Here is a 22910-nt window from a genome sequence, read left to right as displayed (position 1 = left end):
GACGTCTAGCTGAGTGGGTCAACTGCGAATATCAATACCAGAAAGCGACAAGAGCCACGCACGGCATCGAGATTGACTCAACAGTGTATCTGCGGTGGTCCGATCACATGGCTGACTGCAAGAGGAAGCTGAAGAGAATGCTCACCGCTCAGACAAGACAAATTGCTCGGAAACAAAAGCATAGAATTGTAATCTCCAGCAGCCTACTATCGGAATCAGAGGCTTGTGGTTCGGGAGGGTTGAGGAAGACGCCTCCGGTCACCATGACGGGGGTTGTGTCCGAACGAGTATATTTAATCTCCGGTTTTAGGCGCCCCTTTCATGCCTCCCTCCCTCTCGACAATCGACAATGGGAGATGGTCGCTGACAGTAGTGTGACCACCACAGAAAGTAATTGCGACTGTTCAAATCCGTGAGAGTTTCGTTCAACATACACAGCCTACCATATATCCCATGTAAAAGCAAGACAATTCCTCCCAAGGTATCCCTCATCCCAAGCGCTTTCCCATATCCTATTACCCCACGTATGTACTCCAGTTACAAAGACGAAGAAAAACACCGTATTCCCCGGACTATCTCCCCTTTATATCTTATCACATCATCTGCAGCTCCCCCGCCGATATGTAGCGGAGTCTGCGCTCACGACTGATTACGCCCTGAATGCCCCTGCCCTTGTCCCTGTCCTTGCAACCCTTGTCCCTGACCCTGAGCTTGTCCTAAGTCTTATCCCGATCCAGCACTCGAACCCGACTGTGGCTGCTGTGGCTGATGACCCAAAGGCAAAAACGCGTTCGGCACTTTCGGTACCTGTGGCGACAACGGTCCCGTAGCCGCTGCCACCGCCACCAGCCTCTCCTCCTTCGACCGATTGCTTCCTCCGCCCGTCAACCGGCGCATGCGGGATCGGGTACTCTGCGCAAAGGGGCGGATCATGCTTTCGAGCTTGGATGAGGAGCCGTCTGTTGCTGATGTTGTTAAGGATGGTGATGTCACGAGGTGAAGCGGCACCGCCGGCCCAGGCCCGACGCTGATGCTTGGACTGGCGCTGTGACTACCGCTTCCTCCGCCACTGCTATAATAGGCACCGTGTACCGCCCCGCTGGTAGATGATGAGATGTGGTAGTTCGGGTGGTGGAAGTGCAGGACGCCGGTGCCGGTGCCGGTTGCCGTCGAAGGTCTCTGGTACTGGTCTTCGTCATTATCGGAGAAGACGCCGATGTCCTCTGGATATTCGGCCATACCCTCGTCGTCATCGGAGTTGAAGTCTCCGATGTTGGCGAGGTACGAGGGCGGAGCCGAGGGGGAGGTGATGGACCTAGCATGCAGTCCCGGTCGGGTGTTGGTCATCAAGAATGGTCGGAGTTGCGAGGTGGATGTGGATGTGGATGTGGAGGTGGAGGTGGTCGATGCCGTAGGCGAGGTGATGACTACACCACCCGGTCCTCCTCCGGTGTCTCCGTCTACAATGCTGCTGATGCTGCCAAACGTGGCAGGGTGCATCATTGAGGGGCTTATGGGCGAGGAAGTGGTAGACCCCGCGACTACAGCTGGTCCAGGCCCGCCTCCCGAGAATAAGCTTGGTCTATCCGCAAAACCGCTTTGGAAGGCCGCAGTGATGTTGTTATTGTTGTTATATGCCGACGCTTGGTGTAGTATGGGTAGGATTTGCTCGTCATACAGTTGCGCACCCAAATCGAAGCTATCCGGAGAGAACTCTGTGACGGTCCTGGATGATCGCCCTTCACTAGGCGGGCCAGTCGACGACAGGCCGTCGAAGAAGTCATCAAGACTATCCAGCTTGGAGATGAGATCACCCATGGGCGCATGCTCCAGCCCGCGTGCGTCGTCTGACATCATGGTATCAGCCCTATCAGAAACAGGGAGGTATCCATAGGCATATTCATCGTGGAACTCGAATTCAAATTCCATCTCGGCAGGCGTAGGGATGTCGCTCTCGGGCATGCCACCGTCCATAGTCTGGGAGTTCATTTGGCACATGTAGAACACAGCGTGGGTGTTTGCGCGCGTCGACTCGGTCTTGCGTGCCGGCATGGGGATAGCCCAACCAGACGCCTCCGGGATGCCGAACAGGCTCTGTGCTCGCTCGTATTCTTTTCGGACGGCTTTGGAGGTGAGACGTGTCATGCTCATTCGGAGATGGTGCTTGTCCATCGATGAGCCAGACATGCTCATGATGTTGTCGAGCACTTCGAGAGCCTCCATGCAGTACTCGGTTTGGAGCAGGCGCAGAAGCGGCGAGATCATGTCAGACCCGTGGCTAGCAATTTCTGGCTTCTTCATGTCCACCTCAGTTATGATGACCCGGAGGATCCGCATGGTGTAAATTTTGACCCAAGCGGTGGCATTGGTCAGTAACCCCATCAGCATTGTGAGCATCTGGAATTCCAGATCAGGCAAGTAATACTCCCGTAGAGCTGCGTACAGCTGGACCACAAAATCCTTCGTAGACGCATATCGGTGTCCGAGATATTCATCCAAAGCGACAGCAATGCTCCGCATACCCTGAACATCAGCGATGTGTAAGAGAGTCTTGACGGTTGGCACAACAGCTGGATCAGGGGACTCCTCCTCCATGGCGTACAAGAGGCGAGGAAAGTTAGCCAAAATAGTAAAGAAGAAGCGGCCACCGTCTCCTATCAAAGGATCACTGGGAAGCAGAATAAGCTTATCGAGTATTGTCAAGGTCAAATCCAGACAGCTAGAAGACCGTAGACCCTTGTACAGAAGAGGCTGTAAACCTTCAAACGCGCCGTCCCATTTAGAAGGCTGGCCATCGAGCAACACCCTCCGAACGGTCGGCGAATGGAAGTCCAGCTTATCCAGGAACTCATTGAGCATTTCGACCGCCTCCAGAAACTCGCACTCATTGATGGACTCCAAGCATGCACATGTGGTCCAGAACAGCTGCGGAAAAGTGAGTAGCTTGTCGGCATCCAACTTTGCCACGAGGGTCTTCAAAGTCGTCAGCACTTCCATTGAGAATTTCTGAAGTTCAGTATCCTCGTCAGAAATAGTACTGCAGAGCCTGGCGATCATATCCCCTAGCATGTAGTGATCAAGAGACGTCAAGATGCACCTGAAGATCTGAAACGATCGACAAGCAAGGTGTCTAACTGGACAAGATGTTGCCCAAGTCAGAGAGAGCCTGCCCCACTTCTCTTTAATGCCGGGAAATGTAATCTCGAAAGTCTTGACCATTTCGCCGGTCAGATATTCCATGCTCGGGGGCACCTTGTTGTCGTGAGCGCCAACATTGCCATTGCTGTCTTCGTAGCCCCACACTACAGACCGGTCATGGCGGCGAATAGCATCGATCAGACCTTCGATGCTTTCTCTTGTGGACTGGGGAACGTCGTCATCGAGTCTCGAAATAACCAGTTCGTGGATAAGATGCACCAGCATCTCACGGGCTTGCTCTTGGACAAGCGCAGTGTAGTGATCCCATAACACCGTGACCACCTGAAGTAACACAGGCACATTATCAGGAACAAGGCAAGCTGGAGCCACCATAAGATCAACTAGCAGTATCAAAGATAGTTGTCCTAGAGAGAAGCCAGCCTGTTTTGTCCCTATGGGAAGCACCTCTGAGAGATCTGCACAGTAAGGCAAGGTGTTGATATCAGGCGGCGGCGGCACGGCTTCCCGTTTGTCGTTAGTTACCATGGACTTTGGCGTAATTTGCATGAGCAGAAACTCTATCACCTCGTTTCCAGGGGCACTGCTTGTGCTAGCGAGGAAGACCACGATCTGCTTGGCATATTCAACAAAATTTTGCTCCCGTCGTTCCAGGCAAATGGACATGATGAAGTCCAGAATCAGCCTCACATTGCCCGGGTGAGGGCCTGTCGCCAGAGCCTGCCAGAGTGCCTGGACCTCGTTGTGCAAGGCTGCGCTCGACTTGATGGTGATTTCCAGGAGGTTGGCAAGAAGCACATATGATTGTGCGGTTGGACCACCATTGGGGTCGACGGTCAGCTCGATTGACTGAATCCAAGGAAGGATGATGGCAACCACGTTCCTTTGGGCCACTGACCCTACCTCCTTAAAGTAGTAAGTAAACTCGGAAAAGATGTAAAATGCCAACTCAGTGTGTTGTTTAGCCAGTCGCTTGGATATTTCGAACTGAGCAAGTTTGTAGACAGCCTTGGTTTTGTCAGATATGCTGATATCAAAGTCTTGTATCTTGGAGTTTCGCGCCGGTTGTTGCCGCTCTTCAACTGTGCGCAAGACTTGTGCCGACTTGGACCGTATATCACTTTGATCGTTACCCAAGGTGAATAAGCAGAGACCGAGGAGCTTCCAGAATGGACAGGGGTAGTCGACATGCTCCGAAAGCACTTCTACCACAACCGTGAAGTAACTAGCCAACACCTTGGGAACCTCGGTCGTGTAGCACTTCAAGATGCAATGATCCAACAGAGCGGGATATTGCTGGTTGTGAACGATAAGGTTCTTGAGAGCCCGCCGTCCGATGAGATTGATGCGATTGCTTTCCGCGTTGAAGATCGCATCAATCCAGTTCAGCATACGGCGCGCGTCGAAGTAGAGAAACGAGCCGCTCTCGGTAAGCACACGAATAGGACCTCCGCAAAGCGATGCCATGGCACTGAGGGCAGCTGTCCGCAAATTTCTTTTCTCGATTTCCATGGCGGCGCTCACATTGCCACGCTCGCCTGCACCCTGCTCATTGATGACAGACTGTCGCATGGTAGCTTCCCTTTGGGAGATTTGCGCTTGGTTGGGTGAGAAGCCACACCAATCTTCCATTAGCGTGAAGGCCGACTTGCGGGACTCAAACGTCATCCAGCGCGATGGGTCTTTCGTTCGGTTGATGCCTTCGAAGAGCTCTTCCATGAGGCCACAGTAATGCCGCCTTAACCTCTGGAACTCCCAATCCATCTGGACTTCGACGTCCATCAGGAACAACTTGAGGTCTTTGGCATAAGTGACTAAATTGTTCAGAATCCATTCGTCATTATACACCTCTGGTAGTTTCAGGAAATGTGCCGTCAGCTTGTAGACGTGAGTGATTTCAGTTCGCACCAAATCCATCTTCCGGTTACGCCTTGGGTTGCTGTTGGTGCGCTGGTGTGGTTGGATTCGTGCCCGTGCTTCGTCGTTACACCGGGAGACGTGTCCCGATAGTTCCTCCAGAAGGGTGCGGTAAATGTGAATGTTGATTGAGCCCATTGCAGTAACCGCAGCATCTCTGACGGAACTGAGTGATGCCCCAAGTAAGGGGTTTAGATACTTGAACAAGGTTCGCGCCGTCACAATTTTGTCAACGGTTGAAGAGGCTTTGGAGCCCTTCCGGCCGTGTTGACCATTCTGTGCCGAGCTCGACTGAACACTGCCTGGGTCTGCTAGCGTCGTGCAGGCAAAGACGAGATACAGCTTGAACTGCTCAACAAGCACCTCGGGCTGCGTGGTTGGGGTCCTAACCACTCGAGAGTTGCTTCCATCAGATCCGTAGTACATCCTTGCGGATGGCTCAGAAATTATGACTATTGCCTGGTAGAGCTGCAGGATTCTGTTGCAGACAAGGTCGCGGCCGATGGTGACTGTGAATGGACACTTGTCATATGCAATCCGTACAAAGTTTGGGAAAACCTTGAACCAAAGTGTGGTATCATAGGACACATCACTGGTACAGAGCTCAAGTAAGGCTCCTTGACGGTTCGAGTTTTGCAAACCTCGCTCCAGTCTGCTGCGCTCAGCTACCGAGAGATGGTCATCGTTGAAGCTCATGACCTGCATCGAATCGTTCTCTAGAATGTCGATCAGTCTCGTAGTTTTTTCCTCTTCGTGGTTGCTCGTCTTGCGCAAAGCTGCGTCAAATTCGGTAATCAGGCGAAGAACGGTGACTGCGTAGTACCGCACACGCCGGGACTGCGAACATAGGAAGAATAAGCCATGTGCTTCTACTTGATCGACCTCGGCCCAGATACCCGAGAGATCAAGCTTGATGCCTCGTTTGTCAGTCCCACCAGATCCGTCGCTCTCTGCCTCAGCGTCTTTCGTCTTTCGCCTGATCTCGTCGATCCAGATGTGAAGAAGCTCGACATAAAGCATGAGTGTTTTTTCAATATGCCCTGGGCCCAACATCCCACCATCAGACATGGTCGAGTACCGGTCGTCGAAGTTGAAAATAAAGCGGGCAAACCCCATTGTAACTTGCTGGGCATGAGACTGCCGAGCAATGGCCTTGAGTGACTGCGCCGATGAACGCGCAATGTTTGATTGGACATGGGCGGTGCCGGTACACAGAAGGTTGATCAGCGTATTGAAGGGGATGTCTACCGACAAACACCGTGGTAGGGCCTCGATGGCGACGTGAAACAACTCATAGAATGCCTGTTTCTGCTCGTATGCGCTTTGTTGATCATCACGGCGAGAGAACTTGAAAGTATCTGTCATGGGCGTCTTGGGGCCAGGACTATTGAACTTTTCGTCCTTGAACTTTTCATCCAAGGCAGCCTGTCCACCAAATGTGTTATCGCAGATTATGGCGATTTTACCGAGTATTTCACAAAACCGGCTGTAGTAGTCTTTCACCGTGTCAGACAGGACTGATATTTGGACCGGTTTCGAGAGACTCTCTTCTTCGACACCGACAGCCGGTGTAGCCGCCAAGCTGCTGTGTGGGTATGCGAGCACGGAGAAAATAGAAATTCGGTCCATGAGGGATGCCGAATAGGAATAATTCAGAGGGAACGGCGGCTTTCCATGCTCTCCCTTCTCCAGGTCCGCCATCACCGCGAGAAAAGCGTGTATGCCAACCACCATTCTATCGGGGTCAAGAAACTCGATCTTAAGATCCTTGTTGGATGCAAATTGGTCGGCGTTGACCAAAGGAAATATGATGTTGCGAAAACAGTAGTCAGGGTACTTATACCCTATAAGCCTGATAATCTGGACCAGCGGCTCAGTGACCGAAAGGTCTGCAGCGCTAAAGGCTCGCTTGGTGTTGGGAAGGGCAATTTTCACGACTTCGTCCAACTTCCTCGTAGAGTTGGCGACGCTATCGTTCGTGCGATAAAGGTAGGTCCATAAGAGCCTAGAAATGGCCTGCAAGCACAGCGGCCTGGTCATGCGGTCCTGAAGCTTGCTGTTAAGCGGGTAGATCAACTGCATCCACTGACTACCAAAATTTTCGGGCACATCGGCGCAAAGCATCGTCGCCGTGAGGGCAAACGAATAGGTCCAGTGCCGCGGTCTCATAAACATGTGGGCTAGTTGGGGCGTGATGGTTGTCACCACCTCTTTCCACTTCGGATAGGCAAGATCATTGCTGCTGGCCGTGGCGGCAATGGGAAGCACGAGCATTTCAAGCACCTGGCAAAAGGCTGCCTTTACCTTTTGGCCATGGGAATCATTGAAAAGCTTGCCGAGAGAAGTGAGGAAATTACAAGAGCGCTCCCAGGCATCCGGAGGTGAGAGTCTGATCCGAAGGTGCTTCATTCCAATGAGAACCAGCTCTATCCTGCTTTCGACATCTCGCCCACCGGTGGAGATCTTGGTGTTGAGCTCTTGCATGGAGCGCTCCAGGTCGTTGATGAACCGGTCGGCCACACTCGTGAAGCTGATTGCGCTCATAGCACCTAACAGTTGAGCAAAGAGGTTCCAATTTGCAAGTTTCAGCGGTGAAATTAGCAATGAATCAGGCTCGGTACTTTTGAGCTGCTGGAAAATGATCTTCTCAAGCTTGTCCTCCATCTCTGGGGTGATGGAAGCAAGTGTGCTCTGAGTGAAGACCTCGAGGAGAACACGGCAAAGGATGTAAATGGACACGGTGGACCGACGCTCAGCCACAGCGACGGTTTGCGCAATATCGGCCTGTTCGGCATGCTGGACTCCGGGCTGGCCAGGACCGGTAGACTGAACGGGCTCGGTATTCCTCCTTTGCAAAGCAGCGCCGGGGAGGTGACTCCGCGCTTGGTGAAGTTGCGTGCGGGCCTCACGGGCCTCATTGGCAGCATCACTTTTGCTCTTCCTCCAAAGCATCATCAAGTCTATCAAGGGCTTGGGTTTTTGTTTGGCAAGATGGCCAAGAGCGACAATGGACTGGTCGAAGGCAGCGTCTACACCGGGCCCGCATATTTGTTCGACGTGAGGTTCGGGGTCGTGGAAAGGAAGGCTTGTTATTTCCGTCAACTTCTCTTCCGCTTGCGCAATGAAGGACGTAAAGAGCACGTGTAGCGCGTAATCACCGACCGTCTTCGGGTCATCCTTGTGCCGAGACGAATGAGCATGGTGGTGCGAGTGGTCCCGCCTCGACCTCCCGCTGGCCATCCTTTCTGGCTTTCTAGGTGTCCCCGTTTGCCCTCCCTGGCCGGCGAGATCGTTCATAGCGGCAGCAGACGACGTTCGTTCGGGAATCACGGGCACCGATGCCGCCGTCGTTCCGGACAGAGCCGTCTGGGGCCTCGAGCCGATGGAAGAGCCGTCGTTATCCTTGCGCGAGAAGCCATGTAAATCTGCTCGATCGGGGGAAATGCCTGCGCCGGCGGCGGCAATCATCTGGGGGCTGAGAGGGCTCGAGTGGTTGCTTGCAAGACTCCCATTTCTCGAATGCTGGATGCCAATGCCGTGTACGATGGACGTCTGTCTGTGATGGCCGTACGAGGATAACTTGGGGTCGACTAGTCGCTGGGGCGCATGGGCACCGCGAACAGTGCTGCTAGCAGACCACTGTAATTTTTCGAGAGACGATTCGCGGGAATGCGCAACACTTCGGCTGTCGGGGGCAATCGGCCTCAGTGTTCTCTGCCAGTCGGTGTTGTCATCTTCCTCTTCAAGCCGGGCGATGGTTCGGGGCGAAAACTTCAAGGGCTCGTGGTCCGAAGGCAGCGTCTGAGACGGAGCTGTGGCGCAAATCGCGAGTCAGCAATCTGAACCAGGATCTCATTTCCTTATAGTTCCTTCTCTTGTTGGGCGCGCGCAGAGGCGTTGTGAGAACCCTTCCGGCCTGGGATGGAAACTGGAAGTTACTACTCCATCACCCGCTTGGTGTCGCTCTCGAGCCATGGTTTTGCGCAGGACGGAAATGACTGTTCTACATATGTAGGAAGTAGAGGAGACAAGGAGGCAGAGGTCGGTACTAGTCGAACAACACCATCACAGGACTCACCCATTTTGCCAACGTCTCGCCTCTCATGATACTTCTTCAGCGCATTCAGGGCGGGGTCGAATCCGCGCGCGTTGCCTTGCAGACTGGCAGCGGCAGCGGCAGTGGGTGTTGTTTCTTGTACCGGCAAGGCCTGTATCGATACCTATGCACTGGTTATTTTGGAGGAAGTTGGACAGAAAAAAGGTGGCGTCGCGACTGGCCGGCGCGAAGGTGACAGAAGCAAGCAAAACAGTCTGGAAGTTCTCAGCCTCTGATAATGGATGTCCGCGGCTAGATTCACAGGCTAGTCCCATCCAGGACGGGATTCGAAGTCGCCTGTCTGTGGCAGCAGCAAGTGGAAGCCCTCTCCCCGAACGTCTCCCGTGCAGCGCGTTCGCTCCCTGGTTCCCCGTCCCATCTTGTGGTTGCCCTGCCACTCACTCAAGCAATGGATGTACACATCGGATGGATGTGCAAATCGAGCTTCATTATGCCAAACCACGCCCCTCTCACTTTGTGACCGATGATTGCGCGAACAGGCCTGCAATGTACTACATAGTTTACCAATGACGGTGCCTTGAAACGCCTGACAGCCAGCCAGTCGCATCACTTGGTTCTCTTGGGTAGGTGGGCCAAGCACCTCCAAGCGGACCCTAGTAACCAAGTGGAAGTGCAATCGAGGTGTGCGAAAAATAGTTCCACACTTGCACTGAAACAAACCAGATACATACCATAGGGGTACCTCTATTATTCGATCTTTCATCTTGTTTTTTTTTTCTTTACACACCTCGGTGATCTGTAGGGCTGCAAGGGGTCCAAGAGAACATCTTAGCCCACCAAGAATTGAATCATTCAACCAGGTGATCGGTCCTCTCCTAGAGGCTTGCGGTCGATGTTTTCTTGGTTAGAGAAATGGCTTGACATGGCGGCCAAAAGAACATCAATGAGAGAGCCTCAACTGTGTAGGAGGGATCTTGGTGGGGGCCCACTCCGAATACCTCAGCTATTCTGTGACAATATCTGTGACGGCGCGTATACGCACCCTGCTGTCCGGGCTTCAAGAGCCGAACGATGCTCAACCCCAGACAGGCCCGTCACAGGCAGGTCTGCAAGATGGGGTTCGCGGAGTTTTACATGGAGGCTCTCCACACACGTCATGTCACTACGTATGTAGGTACATACGCTACATACTTACCGTTGACCGTTGAAAGTCTGATACTACCTGCCACTATGCGTTCCGTTCTCGAGCCAGTCTCGAACAAGCTTATCTCGCTGTACCTGAGAACATGGATTAAAGCATATAAACTGGATACGTTTGGGGAACACAGTCCAGTAGTGTCAATGGGCCTACACACAACATACAGATCTCCCGAAGGTTTTCGCGAGGTGCCAGGGGGCGGTTGCGGAGCGATCGTTTGCAGAGGCTGACTGGAGACTGTTATCACCCCGGGACACAACCGAACCCGGGCTGAACATTCTCCAGCCCCCCCTCAATTCAATTCAAGCCAAGCTCCCCCCGCAGCGCCTTCGTTCCCTTGTTGATCAGAGGGCGCTCGGACCATATCTCGTCGTAAGGGTCAAGGGTCTTTTGTTACCCCTTCTCAAAGTCTGGAAAGGGATGAACAGGGTTCATACTCCATATGTACCGAGCTTTTGGGACTGCCAAAAGCGAACCTTGCTGGTCTAACCATTGTTTCTGCAGATGTGAGCTGTTTACGCGAAACCTCAGGCACGCAATCATGTATCAAGATACCTCGAGATTACCGTCAGTTGTGCTGACTTCGGTAACGACAATTCTTACAGAAACAAAAATAGCTCCAAATTTGAACAGCCGTATAATCGGTTTGGCCGTCTGTGTACATGGTAGTATGTGAAATGATGCTAAGGTTTCCAAATTCTCTTTGATGCCCTGAGAAAGTCAAAGCCATGAAAACAAACCCGCATCAGCGCCGGAAAGCTACGCTCCCCCCCCCCCGCGGCGCGGCAGCCGCGGGTGTCAAGCGGACGTAACCCTGCTGCAGGGCCGAGATGCCAACCTACTGTACCACTTTCACACCATTTGAGGCAAGAGATGGGAGCGTAGGCGAATAGAATCCAACATCCTCGGCGTATAGGCGACTGCCGGTCACCTCTAAGCCTCTGTGGGAGTGAGGAGATGAAGGAAGCCGATAGGATCTTTGGGGACGAGCTCGGCGATCTACCCGTAAAAGGCCGGGCCGCAGAAGGAGGAGCGACGACGCGAGCAAAGTACATAGATAGGTAATGTTTGGCAACCACCGACTTCTTACGAACGATCTTGTTCGAAACCCTCAAGCGCTCACCCCACAAAGAGACCAGGGCCCGAAGCAGTGGAAAGTTGTGCAGGACATCCTTCATGGTCCACTTCTGTTCCTGGTCTCGAGGCTCTTCCTGGCCTCGTGCTCGACTACCGACCAAGGCTTGGGCGCCGAACCGGCTGAATGTTGACGAGTTGGTGCGGCAAATCGATTTCCGAAAAGTCCAATGAGTCGGAAGCGGAACGGGGTGGATAGGATCGGTTTGTGCATCTTTGCATCGTGTGAACTCGCTTCCGCCAGATGTTCAGACTCCATGTGGGGTACGATGTGGAATTCGCCCAATGCCGGCTTACCTACATATCTCCCTATAACGGGAGTTCGGGAGAGTTTTACGGGAAGAGAACAACATCGCTTTTTCTTTTCTTGGATCTGATCAAACGGTCTCGTTGCTGGCATCTTTGAGCCCGTCATTGATGTCATGTCGAAGGCGACAGAGGAATCTGAGTTCCGTAGAACGCTGCGGCTGTCGGACACACCCCGGCTCTAAGTGTAAGCTGCCCAAGCTGAGATGAGAAAGGGTTCCAGTCCAGTCACCTTTGTATGTACACAGTATGTGTATGATTGGCCTCGCTCGTATGGACCTCGACTTCTGCCGAAAGATCTGTGGTGAACCATGGTGATTTCTCGAGGCTCGAGATCCCATCTCTGCCTCCGCGAGCAACCTTAGGTAAGTACCTCTCCTGGTCATGTGAAAGCATCATTTGTAGCCTAAAGTCCACTGTCGCTTTGGAACTGCACACCCGGGCCACCACCTGTGATCATTGATGCCCAGGGCGGCCGCCGGTATCAGTGGAGGGGGGAACGTCGAACCTCGAGGAGCAGGATGGGCAACTCTTTCACGGCACTAGCTGGAGATCAATGAGAGCTTCAGAGTATCAACTTTCGACACCAGGAACGGTTGTCCTTCGGCGTGTTGTTCGGCGAACTGAAGGCTCCCGTCAGCACCACTTGGCTTGAGAGTACAGTGGTCGGGTCCAAAAATCAAAGTGGAGCCCACGGGAGGGGCCCGGTCATCGGGACTTTAGCGTTGAATTATGCATCGGATCGCGTGGGTCCCGCCCGCGTCCATCGGCCAGGGGGGCATGTGTCCCTCAGTTTCCAGTTTATCTTCGCTCTCGATCTTTTATCTTTTAAGGGTGAGAGACCGTCACCCCCTTTCCTGTCTTCTTTTCGACCACCAGCTGCCATTCTTTATTTCTTTCTTGAACTGTCTGAGCTTCGGGTTCCGTCGCCTCTGCCATTTCCCTGCGCGGTTCGTCCCAGGTACGTACATCGTCTTAACTGCCGGACAGAAGCCGTCAGCGATGGCAGCCGTGGCATGTCTGGTCTTGCCATGTGGCCTGACCTCCCAAGCATACGGCACGCCGCCGCCCACAGACCACATGCCAATCTTGCGCGAGCAACAAGCGGCGCTGGCATCTGTCATCGGGTTCATAGAGCCGTTGCGTTGTTCACTGGGCTAACATGGGATTTACGCGCAGGCCAGCTTCTTTTGGCTCCCCCCTCGGCCAGAAGCAGCCAAGCGAGCCGAGTGCGTTACCGGCCCGGTCAGGTACTCCTCCCTCTAGACATCTCCATATCCGATAACTTGCAAGACTATACCGGTTGTGCCCGCTTCAGTTCCTCGCGCATACCCGCCCCCTCCCGTTTATATCGCCGTCATGGCCGAACTCGATACGCTGGACCTCGTGGTCCTGGCGGCCATCCTTTTCGGAACGGTCGCCTACTTCACAAAGGGCAAACTGTGGGGCGTTACAAAGGATCCTTATGCGAGCTCTCTGGCCAATGCCAGCAGCGCAAAGGCTGGCAAGACAAGAAACATTGTGGAGAAGATGGAGGAGCAGGGCAAGAACTGCATCATTTTCTACGGATCTCAAACCGGTACTGCTGAGGATTATGCTTCGAGACTGGCCAAGGAGGGCAAGAGCCGGTTCGGCCTTGAAACCATGGTTGCCGACCTTGAGGAATACGACTTCGACAATCTTGATACTATTCCTGACGACAAGGTGGTGTTCTTCGTACTCGCCACCTATGGTGAGGGTGAGCCTACTGATAACGCTGTGGATTTCTACGAGTTCATCACCAACGAAGACGTCAACTTCACGGAGGGCAACGAACCTGCGCTTGGCAACCTGAACTATGTCACGTTCGGTCTCGGAAACAACACCTATGAGCACTACAACTCCATGGTTCGCAATGTGGACAAGGCTCTCCAGAAGCTGGGTGCCCACCGTATCGGAGATGCTGGCGAGGGTGATGATGGCGCTGGTACCATGGAAGAAGATTTCTTGGCCTGGAAGGAACCCATGTGGAAGGCTCTCGCTGAGAGGATGGGTTTGGAGGAGCGCGAGGCCGTTTACGAGCCCGTCTTCAGCATCGTCGAAAGGGAGGGCCTGACCAAGGAGTCCCCTGAAGTCTATCTCGGTGAACCCAACAAGATGCATCTCGATGGAACCGCCAAGGGTCCCTTCAACGCCCACAACCCGTACATCGCTCCCATCGCCCAGTCCTACGAGCTCTTCTCCGTCAAGGACCGCAACTGTCTCCACATGGATATCGATATCAGCGGCTCTAACCTCAACTACCAGACTGGTGACCACATCGCTGTTTGGCCCACGAACCCTGGTGAGGAGGTCGATCGCTTTATGAACGTCCTGGGTCTCTCCGAAAAGCGCCACACTGTTGTCAGCGTCAAGGCTCTCGAGCCTACCGCCAAGGTTCCCTTCCCGACTCCCACCACCTATGACGCTATCGTTCGCTACCACATGGAAATCTGCGCTCCAGTGTCTCGTCAATTCCTCGCCCAACTCGCTGCTTTTGCTCCCGATGCAGAGGCAAGGGCCGAGATGACCAAGCTCGGCGCCGAAAAGGATTACTTCTACGAGAAGATCAGTCTTCACCATCTCAACATTGCCAGAGTCTTGGAAATTGTTGGCAAGGGTCAGAAATGGACCAACATCCCCTTCTCTGCTTTTATTGAGGGCATCACCAAGCTTCAGCCCCGCTACTACTCCATCTCGTCCTCATCCCTTGAACAGCCCAAGAAGATTTCCATCACTGCCGTTGTCGAAAGTACCCAGCTTCCTGGTCGTGATGACCCCTTCCGCGGTGTTGCCACCAACTACCTCCTCGCGCTCAAACAGAAGCAGAACGGCGAGCCCGAACCTTGCCCTTTTGGTCTTTCCTACGAACTCACTGGCCCCCGTAACAAGTACGATGGTATCCACGTCCCCGTTCACGTCCGCCACTCCAACTTCAAGCTCCCCTCGGATCCCTCCAAGCCCATCATCTGCATCGGTCCCGGTACCGGTGTTGCGCCCATGCGTGGCTTCATTCGTGAGCGCGTCCAGCAGGTCAAGAACGGCGAGAAGGTTGGCAAGACTCTGCTCTTCTTTGGCTGCCGCAAGTCTACCGAGGACTTCATGTACAAGAACGAATGGGAGGTAAGTCACGCGCCACACTGAAACCGTTGCTGGTCACTTCGATCTGCTGACACAAATGGCGAAAATTCCAGGAAGCCAAGGAGATCCTCGGCGACAACTTCGAGCTCATCACCGCCTTCTCCCGCGAGGGCCCCAAGAAGGTCTACGTCCAGCACCGTCTCAAGGAAAGGGCCGAGGAGATCAACCAGCTTCTCGAGCAAAAGGCCTACTTCTACGTCTGCGGCGACGCTGCCAACATGGCACGCGAGGTCAACACCGTCCTGAGCCAGATCATTTCCGAGCAACGAGGCATCCCCGAGGCCAAGGCCGAGGAGATTGTCAAGAACATGAGGTCATCGAATCAGTACCAGGTACGTTTACGTTGTGATCTTCCCATTAGGTCCCTCTCCTCTCCTCCCCTCCCCTTTCTTCCCAAACCGTGTTCGGTCGCATAGAGGAGAAATATGCATACTAACCGGCTGCTGCTTTACAGGAGGATGTCTGGTCATAACCTATATATATGCAGTTATAGTAGATGCAAATAAGATCAAGAATGTGATCCGATAGAGAAGGTTGGAAGGCATGGGGATGGAAGACACTAGACACACCCTTTTTTTGACTCTTTTTTCTTATGGATAGTCGGGATTATCTTCTAGTGAACCAGCTCCGGATGCAATAGCAAATACCCACCAACAAGCGCACATTCATAAGGAACATCATCATCCATCGAGATTTTGTGTATTCTTTGGGTGTGTGGTTGTTCTTCTGTGCCATGGCCTGACTAAGTATTGAACTAAGCTAGACGGCAGACTGCGTCAATCACACACGCGCGGATACATGTACATAGCGTCAAAGGGTTACATGTACACTCCCTCATCTCACCACAGTGGTTGGTGTTCGAAACGAGAAGGAATATCTGGCGGGGCGTTGCCTTGCGCGTCATCTTGCTGATAATACAATACATCCTCAGCAATTTGTATTCGTCATCCTTTCGAACCTCGCCGTGTGTAACTTCGGTAGTCACTCGTCCGATGTCACTACGATACTCCGACGCCACCCATCTTATGTACCTTCCTTCAAACTTCTGCCGTTTGAATCACAAAAACCCTCCTTGGGGCGTCTTATCAGCCAATAAGAACCCAAGCTTTCGAGAACTTGTGCTACCTTCTCGCAAACTTAACCTTTTCCTTCTTCATTTTTCTTCGTGGCCGTAGAAAGTGGAAGTTGTGTGGTGTTCGCCGTTTGCTTTGCTGCGGACTGGAGAGCGGAGGGCTCTGATTGGTCCGAACTTGGGCCACTGTTTTCCTTGTTGCCGATATTGCAACCTCGCGGCCCGCAGCTACGAGCCTACGGCAGCCCGTTGTTTTGTTTTTATCCATCGCTCTTGTTTTCCTTTCCATTATATCTTCTTTTCTCAAACATCAGTACTCCTCTTTTTAGTGTCTTTTTGAAAATTTTTGTATAGTCTTCTCGTTGTTTCTCACCCGTGCTTTCTTTCTTGTTCTTGGATGTCGACAAACGTTCAACACCCGCAGATGCGACGACAGAACATACGCCGTCGGCCGTCCTGGACGCTGACGGGCTTCGCCCACAAGTTTCCGACATCTCGGTCGCGGGGCTTTAGAGGATCGGGGGTTTATGGGTCGGCTTGGCTGAGCTTTGACTTGGGGGTACGCCTGGGTCCAAGCGCTGTTCGAACGTCAGCTCCTATTCAGGTTCAGCGCGAGTAGTTCTCGCCATGTAGAAACATGAGTATACACGTACATTATCAGTGGCAGAGCAATAAATACGTCAAGACTTGCTACACTGAGTAGAAGTGAGTCCGTCTTGGTTATGATCTTCCATAGAGGATGCGAGAAGTGATCACCGTCTAGTGGCCCAAGTGGGCAGGTGATTCTTAGCAGACAACCCCTGAGAAAGATCGATGCAAGCTCGTCGTAATCAAAGGCGACGACACCTTTCGGGTTGCTATCGACTGTTCTCCTGGCCCATCGCACCCGAACCTCTACGGGCTAATCTCCAAGCCGGGCTCAAGGAGCCATTACGAATTTGTTTACCCACGATGAATTCGATCAACGAGAAACGACTGCAAACCCGAAGCTTCTTGGTCCTCTTATGGCATGTCGCCAAGCAAAGCTACCACGGCAAGCAAGACTGAGAATGTTTGTTCATCATGTCTTTTGCTGCCTGCGACCATGACCAGGATGACGACATGGTATGGAGGAAAGCGCACATGTCCTAGGGTCGAGCTCCGTAGTGGAAGCCAAGATGGGGACAATACAAAGCGTACGACACTGCCCATCCGGAGCAAAAAGAACAACCTGGGCTTACACCCGTTGACGAAGACTGTCACAGTCAGCACGACGTATGAGTAGCGGAAGGCATGTCCTTATGTCTAGCCTCTGCAACACGTCCTGTGGAGTTGCTGTCGATGAAGTCAGGGCACAAATCTCGGGCAGTTCTCTCCCTTGTTGCTAGTATCGGCTGTCGAGCTTGAAAGTTTGGGTGATGTAGGCGGGCGACACTCCGGCTGTGGCCGGTCACAGGTGAGTGAGTGATGGCGGAAGCTGTGACGATTGTTGGGCAGGCAAGCTAACGTGTGTAGGGTTGTTGCGATATGCTTCAGTCAAGCTCACTCCTTCGCTGGTCGAACAGGAAAGCGATCTCGGACGGGAAACCGAAAGGGAATCATTCAGTCAATCGACTGCCCAGGACGAAGGCGATTTGTTGAACTGTATTGTGTCAGCTGCAATCGTTATCTCATCTTTGGGAGTTATGCTGTATCTCCTGACCTCACGACCCATCCTCCTCCTTCTGTGAAAGAAAGTCGTCGCTAACACTGCAGTCGTGCAAGAATCTGCTCGTGGACGAGAAGGTTCAATGCCCCCGGGTGCAATTGGTGAAGGTGGATCGCCCGGGCCTGGATGCCAGTCTTGCCCGGCGCCTGGTTGCCTGGAATCATAAATCCGATCCGTGACGAGAAGGAATCCCGGAGACACTCCGAGTTCGGCTATCAATGGTAGACTCGGCTGTTATTTTGCACCTCCTCCAGAAGGACTGGCAGTGTTTGAAAGCCAAGTGGAATGGGATGGCACTGCCTTCAATCTGTCCTTACTTGATTGGTATTTTACATTACACCCTGCGACTCTTTCCCCCAGTGTACCTATGTAAGTACCTCTACCTATCTGGGCTTCGGGCATCTCCAATCCCCGGCCCTGACCGTCATTGGCCAGAAGATGGTCTCTGTCACATAGACGGCAAGAGCAAGGAGGAAACACCAAGCTAAGATTCACACCTGCATCATGAGCAACACCATTCACAGCGATTGCTTCAAGTTGAAGTTGTGTCATTACTTTCCACTTCGTTCCCCTCACTACGAAGTGGATGCCACCAGCGTCACTGCCTTTCCATCTAGACCACGGCACTAAGTAGTGAAGGACACATCGTTAGCTCAGTCAATTGTTCTACTCCCTTCCTGTCAATAGGGGGGGAAACAATGGAAAGTTGAACTTGGAATTGCCGGCCTGGTGTGTAAAGGTAGTATTCACAACGGGGTCTCTCCTTCCTCCATTGAGCTCAAATCTGATCATCGACTTTCAGAGTAAGTAGTTCTCTGTCCTGTCGATGATCCCAGTCCCTGCTGCGAGTGCAGTCTCGAGAAGCATGGCCAGACATCTCCTTCTTTTCCTTCTCGTCGTCTTCCCTTCAACATACCCTTTTCAACGCAGCAAGCTGGAGCTTAGCATACGGGAGTTCTTCCTTATTTATCATTATTCTCATCCTCAGCTCTCCTGGAGGATACCGTGGGTCCTACCTTGACAGTAGTGCAGGCTACTGGGGAACATCGCCTCCTTCCTTGGCCAGTCTACGTCGTGGCTGCCCTTGACATTTGTTTACATCGTGAGGAAGCAACCTCAACGGCACTGATCCATCACTCCATCTTACTTAGGTACCAGACGAAGATCGATTGACGGGAGTTAAAAGACGGCCCTCCCTCCCGCCATCCAGTCCAGCTCAACTTTCCTGTCTCTCAACTCTTGGTAGACTCTTCCTCCGATCATTACAGCATCAACACACAATCCATCCCAGCGACCACCACAGTCTCTTCAATTCATCTTGCTTGATAGCTCGGTTCATCTTCTTACTCCCCCTGCGCTCGCTTGCATCAGAGTCTTTGGTTCTTACATCATCGTTGCCGGCCGCCGCTTTCTTGTCACCAAAGCATCTCTCCAAGCCTGATCCAATCAGCCGTTTGTTACAAGGACCACATCTCGTTTTGGAGGTAAGTTGACGTTCGACGTAAGTATGCTCTGCCTGCGGGTTCATGGCAGCCTGAGGATGGAAGGTGTTTGCCTGCGTTTCCCGGCCAATCACTCCGGTCTCCCGCCGAAGTCTCGGTCCTTTTCCGTTCCAGATGAACCTTTACCCTCTTCTCCTCCTCCTCCTCCTCCTCTTCCTCCTCATCTCCTCTTCCCCCACACAATCCCCCAATTGATCACAACAATCAAAACTCTCACGGGTTACCACCAGATATCATTTTGAATTGGTTCTCTATCATCTTCACAGATATCTATTGAGCTCCATTGAGTATCAAGCACCTCTTCTTTGCATCTTTTAAAGCATCCCCACTATCACATCTCATCCTCAGCGACGCGTCAACAAGTAGTCAATCAGGCACAATGGTTCGTGATAACTTCCCCTCCGCCCCTCGCTCTGTTCCCCCATCACGTCGCGCACTTTGAATCACCTTCACCCGTACAATTGCCCCCAATTGGTCTCTCAGGATGTCCGAGGGATTCAAGCGCGCCACCTTATCCAATCTCTCGGGTCATATTTTGCTCAATGAGAGTGCGCCAAAGCAATGGTCACCTGTCTCCTGAGCATCATTCCCACCTGTCAAGCACCTTCATCACTTGCTTTCAAGTCATCGCTGCCCTCAGGATGGATACTCGGCGAGTGTCCAGCATCAATGCCAAGGGCTTGCGGTCGCACGATCAATGCAGGGTTGACACTTGCCATTTCTACTTCTTTGGCGTGACTTGGTGGAACTTAGGGCATGGAGCTAACTATGGCAAACCCAGACCAACGTTCTATCAAAGATGTCTGCCCATTATCGCATCAATCCGGGTGTCGTCACCGACACCGGCAACAACCGCCAGGGCAACTATCAAAGCTACCTCACAACCGAAGTTGGCAGTACTCAGCATGACGGCTCTGCGACCCATGGTCATCAGGTCAACCATGGCGTTGACAACATGAACGCCGTTATGAGTCAGTTCAGCAGCCTTGCCTTGCCTCCTGGTCCTGGCAACCCGACTGCCCCTCAAAACCAGGCTGGTCACCAGTATTACATGCAGGACCAGCAAGTTGCTTACCAGACTTACCCTGTGCCCATGCACGTCGGCGTTCCCCCCGAGGCGGCTTACCAGATTGGCGTTGCCGGACAGTACCCTGTTCAGGCTGGATATGCGCCCCTGCCTATTCCTTACCATTCTGTGCCTTACACGCCTGGCCGTGTCGCCTCGTACGGTGAGCGCAGCAGCGAGGCTCCTGGGCTCGAGAACCGTAGGGGCTCGTACTCCACCAACGAGTCCACCCCTGCTACCCCTTTCTTTGGCACTTTCTCGGACCGTGGTGGTAATGGTCGAATTGCTGTGATCCGCTCCAGCTTCAACACTCCTTCCCCGGAGCAGGTTGTTGCATCTGGCGGTGTTGTGAAATCCGCCCCTATTGTCGACGAGGAGCTGCTAGCTCTGCTCAAGCAGAATCCTCCCATCCCTGACGCGGTTCCTGCCGTGTTCACCCCGCCCACTCACACCAAGTCCATCGAGCAGTGCCTCGAGAACCGCATTCAGGGCAATCGCAACGTTTACATTCGTGGCCTTCATCCCACCACTGACGATGAGTTGCTGCTTCGTTATGCTTCCCGCTTCGGCAAGGTTGAGCAGAGCAAGGCGATCATTGACACGTCTACTGGAGCTTGCAAAGGGTATGTTGTGTCCCATTGCCTGATAGTACAGTCTTTCATCCATGTCCTGACCAAACCAATAGCTTCGGCTTTGCCAAGTTTGCCAATGTTCGTGATTCGGAGAAGTGCATCCGTGGCTTCCACCATCTGGGCTATGAGGTTGGCTTTGCTCGCGAGAGCTTTAACGCCCGTCTCAAGGCAGAGGGAGATGAGAGCTCCACCAACCTTTATTTGTCCAACTTGCCCAAGCGTCTGACTGAGGCGGTGAGTAACTCGTTTATGTTGTCTCGTCGTGCGTTCATGTGGACTCTAACATCGTTCCAGGAGCTGAATGCTATCTTTGTTGGCTATCACATTGTCTCCAGCAAGATTCTCAGAGATAGCATGGGTAACAGCCGCGGTGTCGGTTTTGCTCGGTAAGTCCCATCACTGCTTGAAGTTATCCGTTATCTGAGGATATCATCTAACATGCAACACAGCTTCGAGACCCGTGATGAGTGCGAGGATGTCATCAAGAAATTCCACGGTGCCCCGATTGGAGAGGAGGGAATGCTGATGCAGGTTCGCTACGCCGACACTCCGGCGCAGAAGGAACTCAAGCGCATCACGGCTGAGCGCCGCCAGTTCCGCACCAACGAGTACAACATTGGCGCATACGGAACTGCGGATGTCGGCATTCATCCCAGCATCTACAACCACCAGGCTCCGTGGAACCGTCGCATTAGCGCCGGCCACTCGTCTGATACGTAAGTCACCCTTCACCCTGAATGTTCAACGACAGCCAGGTGCTGACTAACTCTGGACACAGTTCGTTTGCTTCCGGCGCCCGTATCCTCATTAACGTCAACAGCGACAGTGGAATGGGTTCTTCCATGTCTCAGGGTGGAAGCCATGCGGTCAGGTACAGCTCCACCAGCATTCCGAAAGCATCCTCCTGCACTATCGCCCTGGGAGCTCAGGCATCACTCTCAAGCGAGAAAAGCGGCATGCGTGTTTTTGGAAGCTGGAAGATGACTTCAGTTCGTCGTGACAACTAACCGTCTTCTCTGCAGGCCGGGTAACCTGACCACCGGCGCATCCTCTTCGGATGACGGATCAGCGGACGAGGGCGTCACGATCGTCGAGTCCGGTACGGTTGCAAACGGCAGCACCCAGTCATCGCCCACAATCAAGAAGGAGAAGCCGTAGTTGGCTACGAGGGCTTTGCCTCGATATTCCTGTCTTTGATCTGGCTTCCCTTTGTTCAAGTATACGATACAACTGATGTTTTTCTTGGGAAGGGCTCAACAGCTCGGCATCGCTAATCTGTGGCCATCATTAAGTTGCTTCTGACGATAGGTCTGGAGCACATGATCGATACGGATGTTTAATCAACTGGCTATGCCAATGCATGTGGTGGGTGCTTAATTACTAACCGAAACTTTTTCATGGGATGGGGAATCTTTACAGTTCTGGCACGTGGTAATAATAACCGGGAGGTTGGAGGATTACTAGAAATTACCAAGGTTTTCTTGTACGGTTATTGATATTCAGTTCTCTGGGACTTTGTACTTCTAATAAGGGAAGCCAAGCAGACAGTATCAATCGAATGAAAAATCATCATTGTTGCAGAATGAGGAAGATGGACCACTACTTTGTGACAACTAACCAGTGCATGCCATTCTGTCAAGTTCGTCGTGATGCCCAATGTGAGAACTATGATGTTCAGGGCAGCAAAATCGGGGGCATACAGTAGGGAATCAGGTCTCAACGTCAATGTTCAGTAGACTGGTCTTTATATGGTGGCCCCAGGCGCAAAGACAGGAGTGTGTCCATGGACTTGATCACGTTCCCTCTTGATATCACCATTTTGGGATAAACGTCATCTGCCCACTTTGGGAGCATCACTACGACCTGGTGTTGTGGCGCCACCAACCCACATGGAAAGATATATAATATGCTCTCTCACCTTTTCCTTTATCGATAATTCTATGAATTGTTAATTGAATTTCCCCAAGGTGCTGGGGGCACATGGTTGTGTGAAATGTCGGCCTGTATGCTCCCAGCTGCAGGAT

General features: G+C 52.7%; 4 protein-coding genes across 4 annotated transcripts; 2 read left to right on the top strand and 2 right to left on the bottom strand.

The window, feature by feature from the left end:
- Nucleotides 1-723: 723 nt before the first annotated feature.
- B0T23DRAFT_363714 (cell morphogenesis N-terminal-domain-containing protein) lies at nucleotides 724-9576 on the bottom strand (the record flags this gene model as incomplete). Its single annotated transcript, XM_062836327.1, has 2 exons — nucleotides 9152-9576; nucleotides 724-8874 (listed from the first exon to the last, which is right to left on the bottom strand). Exons 1-2 carry the CDS (start codon nucleotides 9176-9178, stop codon nucleotides 724-726), a joined length of 8178 nt encoding a protein of 2725 aa, XP_062689769.1. The 5' UTR covers nucleotides 9179-9576.
- A 1400-nt stretch (nucleotides 9577-10976) lies between these two features.
- On the bottom strand, nucleotides 10977-12579 carry B0T23DRAFT_386333 (uncharacterized protein). Its single transcript, XM_062837608.1, has 3 exons — nucleotides 12001-12579; nucleotides 11760-11929; nucleotides 10977-11676 (listed from the first exon to the last, which is right to left on the bottom strand). Exons 1-3 carry the CDS (start codon nucleotides 12165-12167, stop codon nucleotides 11012-11014), a joined length of 1002 nt encoding a protein of 333 aa, XP_062689768.1. The 5' UTR covers nucleotides 12168-12579; the 3' UTR covers nucleotides 10977-11011.
- Nucleotides 12580-13002: 423 nt separating this feature from the next.
- On the top strand, nucleotides 13003-15865 carry B0T23DRAFT_210968 (NADPH-cytochrome P450 reductase). The gene is made up of 3 exons (XM_062833549.1): nucleotides 13003-14909; nucleotides 14981-15259; nucleotides 15385-15865. The coding sequence occupies exons 1-3, from the start codon at nucleotides 13128-13130 to the stop codon at nucleotides 15397-15399; spliced, it is 2076 nt and encodes a 691-aa protein (XP_062689767.1). The 5' UTR covers nucleotides 13003-13127; the 3' UTR covers nucleotides 15400-15865.
- Nucleotides 15866-19987: 4122 nt separating this feature from the next.
- On the top strand, nucleotides 19988-22044 carry B0T23DRAFT_398340 (uncharacterized protein; the record flags this gene model as incomplete). The annotated part of the gene is made up of 6 exons (XM_062838355.1): nucleotides 19988-20877; nucleotides 20940-21120; nucleotides 21181-21272; nucleotides 21336-21602; nucleotides 21665-21757; nucleotides 21909-22044. 6 exons carry the CDS (start codon nucleotides 19988-19990, stop codon nucleotides 22042-22044), a joined length of 1659 nt encoding a protein of 552 aa, XP_062689766.1.
- Nucleotides 22045-22910: the final 866 nt, after the last annotated feature.

Source organism: Neurospora hispaniola (genome assembly GCF_033458365.1).
Source record: "Neurospora hispaniola strain FGSC 10403 chromosome Unknown B0T23scaffold_7, whole genome shotgun sequence".
In the NCBI taxonomy this organism is placed as follows: Eukaryota; Fungi; Ascomycota; class Sordariomycetes; order Sordariales; family Sordariaceae; genus Neurospora; species Neurospora hispaniola.
The sequence above is the reverse complement of the archived record's forward strand: the minus strand, read 5'-3'. Positions and strand labels throughout refer to the sequence as shown.